This window comes from Bison bison, unplaced genomic scaffold (genome assembly GCF_000754665.1).
Source record: "Bison bison bison isolate TAMUID 2011002044 unplaced genomic scaffold, Bison_UMD1.0 scf7180017864180, whole genome shotgun sequence".
NCBI lineage: Eukaryota > Metazoa > Chordata > Mammalia > Artiodactyla > Bovidae > Bison > Bison bison.
Window position 1 is genome coordinate 2,346,071 of NW_011494752.1, and position 7,492 is coordinate 2,353,562.

Sequence of the window (7,492 nt, forward strand, 5' to 3'; positions counted from 1 at the left end):
AGCATTTAAAATTGTATCAAGAAGAAGCTAAAAATAAGAAACAAGAATACCTCAGTCATCTCAAGCTTCCCCAATTAAGACTCAAATATCTAAATATCCCAAAATATACAGTACATAAAGTTTCCAAACTGAAACTGCTACAACTCAGATGACAACTATAGAAAAACTCCACAAACCACAGGCCAAATTCAGAGGCCAAAGATACTGCTAAACTTTGTCTTTTCTCATTCTTCTCACCTAAAGCTCTTTCTACCCAGGATCTGAAATTTCTAAGTTTCGTCAAGTTTCTTTCACTTAGGTATTGTGGCTTTCTTTATACTTTTTAGCCAAATGCCAGCCTTTATGAAAGTGGAAAGGTTACATTTCACCATTTGAAAAGGAAGGAAAAGAAAGGGACTGTTCCTCCCAGAACCCTAATATTTGCATGTAATTTACCCATTAGTGTTTAGACTTCTTTGGTTTCATAGCTTCGGGGAGAGATTAGGCAAGGTGACCAAAGTACTTTAATGGGTGGTGCATTTTTTAACTTACCTTAGAACACTGTAATGAGAACTACTCCCAGTTTAACGATTTAAAGTTTAGGAAACTCCTTGAATCCTCAAAGCACTGGTGCGCTTAAAGTAAAAATAATGACACACCATTACTGCAAAAAACAAAGCAGTAGAACCTAAAAGCTAAGAACCTAAAGAGCTACTCAGTAAAAGGAACAATCACCTGTTTAATAATATGTCCCCATCAAAGGCAGTCTAAGGGAGAATCCAAAGCAAGCAAAACACTGGACAACAAATAATTGAATATAAAGATTCAAGAATGCACACAGTTTAACAGAGACTGCCAAGATAAGCAAGAAAGTTGTAAATAAAAGTCAGTGACTTGGGCCTAAAGCTCAGCAAGCCAAGAAATATTTTTGAAAGCATCTATACCTTCCCAAAAAAACCCACTTTTTATAAATTGCTGCAAAATGCCCATAACGTAAAATTTACCATCTAAATGATTTTTCAGTGTACAGTTCAGGAATGTTATGTACATTCACATTGTTATGTGACCAACCTCCAGAACTCCTTTCTCTTGCAAAACTAAAACCCTGCACCCATTAAACAACTAATTTCCCCTCCCCCAGTCCCTGGTAACAACCATTCTATTTTTGGTCTCTGCATTTGACTACACCAGGTACCTCATAAATAGAATCATGCAGTATTTATCTAAAAAGAAAAAAAAAAAAAAAAAACACTTTCAAACCAGAGAAACTACTAGCAGAGGCAAATGGAAATAATCTAAAGAACAAAGGGACAGAAAAACAGGAAGCAGAAAGTGAACAATGGGGGAGGATTCTAGATTTCAGTACCTATGAAATATGATCTCAACCATAACGTTAGTTATCAGAAGCGGATCAAGATCCTCTTTTCTTTCATACAAAAACAGAAAAAACCTGAACAGAGAGTAGACTGGAAAACTCCAGATTTGGGTACCTGCAAAACAACTCCACTGGTACTCAGAAGTGAATCACAAAAAAAATTTTTTAAATAAAATAAAAAATGAAGTAAATTTAGGGAATTTCCTGGCAGTCCAGTGGTTAAGATTCCGCGCATCCACTACAAGGGACACAGTTTGCTCTCTGGTTGGCGAACTAAGATCCCGAGTGCCTCATGGTGCAGCCAAAAATAAATGAATGAATGAATGAATAAATTTTAAAAGAAGCGATTCAGATCCTCTTCTCTAGGTATCAACAAAATCAATATTATCTCTTCATTTCTGAAGATCTGAGTCTAAAGAAGGAAGTTGATGTTGTTGACTTAAAATAGTCACAACCTAGAAAAGGCAACCCACTCCAGTGTTCTTGCCTGGAGAATCCCAGGGACCCGGGAGCCTGGTGGGCTGCCGTCTATGGGGTTGCACAGAGTCAGACACGACTGAAGCGACTTAGCAGCAGCAGCAGAAGAAGTAGAGAGTCATGCTTTAGTTGGTGGGGATTTTAGGGCCTGAAGCCTGGGAACAAAACATAACTCTCAGCTTCTAGGCTGTGACTGTTTTTTAAGTCACCAGTATCATTATATCATACCCAGTTCAATCAGAAAGAAAAGCATCTTTGCAGCACAGCATCACACCACTAACTCTGATCTGATACTAAAACAACCTGCCTCAACACTTTCTCAATCTTTCTTAGACTTTCTCTGAGCAAATAAATGTCATTAAGATCTAATAATGCATACATATAAATGTGGAATACTATTGTTTCAGAGTTTCTTAGTAACAGTAAAAATATCTAATTTGATCTCAAAATATTATACAAAGAAAGACAATCATCTAAAGTCACAAACCAAAAACCTTAGAAATAGGCAATTGAAACCATCAGAGAAGGACAAGCAAACCAGAAAGAAATGCTGATGCTAAAACTCATTTCACCTTAAAGAGAACAATATGAACAAAAAGTCACAAGTTTGATGGGAAATTTCCATTCTCATCATATTAAGTAATTTTAATTACACCTGTTAATCTGGGGATATGCCCTGCAATTGGGAAATCATGAAGCAAATTTAACACAATTACTCTTTCAGACAAGAGTTATCAGTCACCAACCCTCTGAAAGATTAAAACTGTAATTCTGAAAAATAATTTTTTTTTGCTTTGCTCCACCTTATTTCTTTTCTTAATTTAGTAGAGGCCCGGAGGCTCTGACCTAGCTTCAGAGAATGAGCCAGTAGAGTGGGTTCAGAGGGAAAAAAGTTATCCAGTTGCAGATTAGCAAAGGTGTTACAGGGATTAAGAGGTGACACGGCAAAAGAACACCCTAAAAGTGTGTATATAAGGGCCCAAAAGGCAGCCTGCAAATAGGTTCTTCACGATCACCTCTCCTACTCACCTGGACAAGCCAGACCTTCGCAGGAACACTATGTCTTGCTCATCTCGCGTGTCCTCCTCCAGGGCTGGAGGCAGCAGCTCGGTCAGAGTGTCTGCTGGTGGCAGCAGCTTCAGCAGCGGAAGCAGAATTGGTCTCCGGGGAGGCTCTGCCAGGGGCTTCCGAGGAGGGGCCGGCAGCTATGGCCTGAGTGGGGGCTCAAGCGGAGGCTTTGGAGGGGGGTTTGGTAGCTGCTCAATAGGGGGCGGTTTTGGAGGAGCTTCAGGTTCTGGGATTGGCTTTGGCGGGGGCTCTAGCTTTGGCGGGGGGTCTGGCTTCGGCGGGAGTGCGGGATACGCTGGAGGCGCCAGTGGAGGTTTCTACAGCTATGCTGGTGGCGTGGGTGGCGGCGTGGGTGGCGGCCTTGGTGACGGGGGGCTTTTCTCTGGAGGTGAAAAGCAAGCCATGCAGAACCTCAATGACCGGCTGGCCAATTACCTGGATAAAGTCAGAGCCCTGGAAGAGGCCAACGCTGACCTAGAGAACAAAATCAAGGAGTGGTATGAGAAATTTGGGCCCAGGTCTGGAGATGGTGGAGCTGGAAGAGATTACAGCAAATACTATCCAGTCATTGAAGATGTCAGGACTCAGGTGAGACACTAGCCATGCTGAGTTTCTATTATTTCTATATCTTTCCCATTTATTCAGATCATGAATGATGACCTTAAGTCACAGAATTATTTGAAAACATATTTGTTTTGTTGTATGTATAAAACGGGATGTGGTGTGCTTTAACTGTGACACTGTGTACAAGACATCCAAACATATTAATTTTGTTTGCATCTCACATTTGAGTATTTCCACAGAAGAGTAGAATTTACACAATGCCAGGCAGCTAATTAACCTAAGAGTGATGGCTATAAGTCGACACTATCTTCCTCTAATTTTTCATCACAATTAATTCTGGCAGATTGGTGTCCTTTAGCCTCTTACTAGATTTAAATAGCCTTACAGATATTTTTCTTCCTAGAAAACCTGGTGCAAATATTGTATGAGAATGTGATGGAGTCTAACATGCTTAGACATAGTTGTATGGGAAATATAGTTTTAAAGACTCTTTTGGAAGTGAAATTCATGTTTCACACTATTTTCTGAAAAAGCTCATAGAATAACTGATCTTCCAAAACAGCAAAAATATGTAGAGGATTGTGTTCTGGGAAACAATGTTCCATGCTCATTCCAGCAAATGTGCAGGCTGCTAATTTTTGCAGAAGGATGTTAGTCTAAAGTACATTAGGGTCATCAATGCAGGTGTCATTACTAAGCAAATTTTCAAAGCAAGTCACCTTTAAAGGTTAACTCAGGAGACATCTACTCTCACAGATGGGCATGTAGACATAGGTTTAAAAAAAAAAAAGCAACCACGATTTATTCACTATTATTGTCTTGTCTAGATCATTACTGCCACCATTGAAAATGCTGGGATCGTTCTGCAAATTGACAATGCCCGACTGGCTGCTGATGACTTCAGACTGAAGTAAGAAAAGTGAAGACTTGAAAACAAACATTGTAGGAAAAATAAAATCCAATCCCTTGGCTTAGTTTATTCTAAATTTTAAAGAAATCTTTTATGGGATCAAGACCTAAATTCACAAGGGTACATTTTACAAAACCCTCATTCCACAAACAAGAACAGAACAAAGGCAATTTCAGGATGAAATTTTTGTTATCAAAAATGTTGGCCATCAATAGAGTTAATGTACGGTTCAGGTTTTGCTTTACAAGGGGAAAACTCCTAAGAGAAAACTTATCGTTCATTGATCAAATTGCTCGGGGGAGAAAAAACATTTTTTTGCATATGTGAGAATGCACTGTGCTCTTTGAAATGGGCTGTACTGTGCTCTTCCAGATATGAGAACGAGCTGCATCTCCGGCAGACCGTGGAGGCTGACATCAATGGCCTGCGGAAAGTCCTGGATGACCTGACCATGACTCGCTCTGACCTGGAGATGCAGATTGAGAGCCTCACTGAGGAGCTGGCCTACCTGAAGAAGAACCACGAGGAGGTAGGAACGGGGTCCACATTAATCAACAATGCTGGCCTACAGAGGTTCCCCCACATCCATTCTATAAAAATAAAATAAATTCCATCTGGATGGACTTTCAACTTCTGTAACCAGGAGGAAAAAAAGTAATCCTGAGAAAATTATGTGTGAATTTGGTGGGTTGTTTTTTTTTTTTTCCTTTCGGTGTCCTAGTTTCAACTTTTTGTTGGCTTATGCACATCTTAGGAAATCATTGCTTTTCTTTTAAGTTTCTCTTTTCTTTGTTGGCTGCACTGGGTCTTCATTGCTTCATTTCTCTAGTTGCGGCGATCGGGGACTGCTCATTATTGCGGTGGCTTCTCTTGTTACAGAGCACCGGCTCTAGGGCACACCAGCTTGAGTGGTTGTGGCATCCAAGCTCTGCACTGGCAGGTGGATTCTTAACCACTGGACCACCAGGGTAGTCTGGGAAGTCGTTGCTTTTCATCACTATGGTCCTTTTTGCTTCGGGCTAGGAAATGAAGAGTATGCAAGGAAGCTCCGGAGGGGACGTGACTGTGGAAATGAACGCTGCCCCGGGCACAGACCTGACTAAGTTACTGAATGACATGAGGGCTCAGTATGAGGAGCTGGCTGAGCAGAACCGCCGCGAGGCCGAGGAGCAGTTCAACAAGCAGGTAGATCATCACCCTGAGCCTCCAAGTCCATGGCCACATGTAAGCCACTTCCTGTCAATCCACCAGCGCACAATGACTGCATTTTATTTGTATTTAGAGTGCCTCACTGCAAGCACAGATCTCTACTGATGCTGGGGCAGCCAGTTCCGCCAAGAATGAGATCACAGAACTGAAACGCACTCTGCAAGCCCTGGAAATTGAGCTGCAGTCCCAACTGGCCATGGTTTGTACAAAGAACTTCTCGAAACTCTCCAACAGGGAAGTTGAGCAGTTGGTTTCCTTTCTTTGCCAAGATGTCCCACTTGGCATGTCATAAAAGCAGGATTAGGGAGGACTGTATTATGGTTGTCAAAATCATAAGACATTCCAGTTAAAGATAATGTATCTATTTCCATGAAAGATTTAGTTTAAAAAATAATGGCAAGAAAAATTAAGGAAGCAGAGAAAGCCATAGAGGTTGTAACTCATGGAAAGTGCATTTCTCCTAGTATTTTATAAAATGTATTTTTAAAAAATCACCCAATGATTTATTTTCATGGTGAAATTTTTGTTTGCTTTTTCTCTTAGAAAAGCTCCCTGGAAGGGACCTTGGCAGACACGGAGGCCAACTACATGGTGCAGCTGTCACAAATTCAGATGCAGATCAGCAGCCTGGAGGAGCAGATCTGCCAGATCCGGGGTGAGACCGAATGCCAGAACGCAGAATACGAGCAGCTGCTGGACATCAAGACCCGCCTGGAGATGGAGATTGAGACCTACCGCCGCCTGCTTGATGGAGAAGGAGGGTAAATGAAAGTCAGGAACATGCTAAATACAGACCTTGGTGTATTTGTGTTATGCAACCAAAAAGGGGCGTGGGGACCAGACTTGTATTTATAATGTAAGAGTGACATGGTCCGATGAAAAGACTGCTGCCGTCATGGGAAAGAGTCCACTGAGTGGAGGGTTTCTCCTGCCTTTGCAAAGTGCAAAAAACAAACAGTTCTTTTTTTCTCCAGTGGTTCTGGTTTTGGAGGATCTGATTATAGACGTTCAGGATCCAGAAACATGGGATCCAGGGATTCATCCATGTCTGATGGCTCAAGATCTGGAACTTCTGTCCAAGGCAGAGGTAGATATTTTTTTCATGTTTCTGAGTTTTTATAATTGAAACATAAAGACATGCTTCACTTTTCATACAAAAAGAATGTACTGTTGTTATATACTTACCTAGATAGAACATACTCAGTGAATATATTCGGATTTCTCTTGATCTATGTTTCTGTGAGTTTCCAGACTGACATTGTGATTCTGCGATTTTCAGACCCAAGCAAGAGTAGAGTGACTAAGACCATCGTCGAAGAGGTGGTGGATGGCAAAGTCATCTCATCTCAAGTCAGCAATGTGTCTGAGGTGAAACTGAAATAAGCAATTTCCAGAGCAACAAGAGTGTCTTTCAGAGGAAAAAAAAAAAAACTCTAAAGGACACCAATGAAGAAACTGCATCAATCTAGCCATCTTTCAGAATCACTTCAGGGAAAAGTATCTATCCAGAAATAGAAGACTAACCAATTTTCCTGCATCCTCTTCTTTTCTTATTAGAATGCTCTTGAAAAAGTTGAAAGACAGCTTTGCTCTAATTGTTTCTGTGCTTCAATAAACTTACTTTTGCAAGTTAATGAAATTATTCCTGAATTTTTTTTAAGAAATGCAATACTTTAACCTAGAAATGAAGTTACCAGTTATGACCTAGCTGCATTATCATTATGAATAATAATGTATGTATTATACATTATTTATATAGTATCTTCTTCATGAGAATCAAAATTATAGCCATTTTGTATGTGGGAAATTTTAACATCACATTAGAACACACTGATAGTTGACATTAGACCTCAGGTCTCTACGACTGCAGTTAACAGTTCAGCCCAAAGAAGGATGAGATTATTTGAATA

General features: G+C 40.5%; 1 protein-coding gene across 1 annotated transcript; it reads left to right on the forward strand.

Moving 5' to 3' along the window:
- The first annotated feature begins 2,890 nt into the window (after nucleotides 1-2,890).
- KRT24 (keratin 24) lies at nucleotides 2,891-7,216 on the forward strand. Its single transcript, XM_010842596.1, has 8 exons — nucleotides 2,891-3,487; nucleotides 4,291-4,373; nucleotides 4,746-4,902; nucleotides 5,397-5,558; nucleotides 5,656-5,781; nucleotides 6,126-6,343; nucleotides 6,557-6,669; nucleotides 6,862-7,216. The coding sequence occupies exons 1-8, from the start codon at nucleotides 2,891-2,893 to the stop codon at nucleotides 6,963-6,965; spliced, it is 1,560 nt and encodes a 519-aa protein (XP_010840898.1). The 3' UTR covers nucleotides 6,966-7,216.
- The last annotated feature ends 276 nt before the right edge of the window (nucleotides 7,217-7,492 follow it).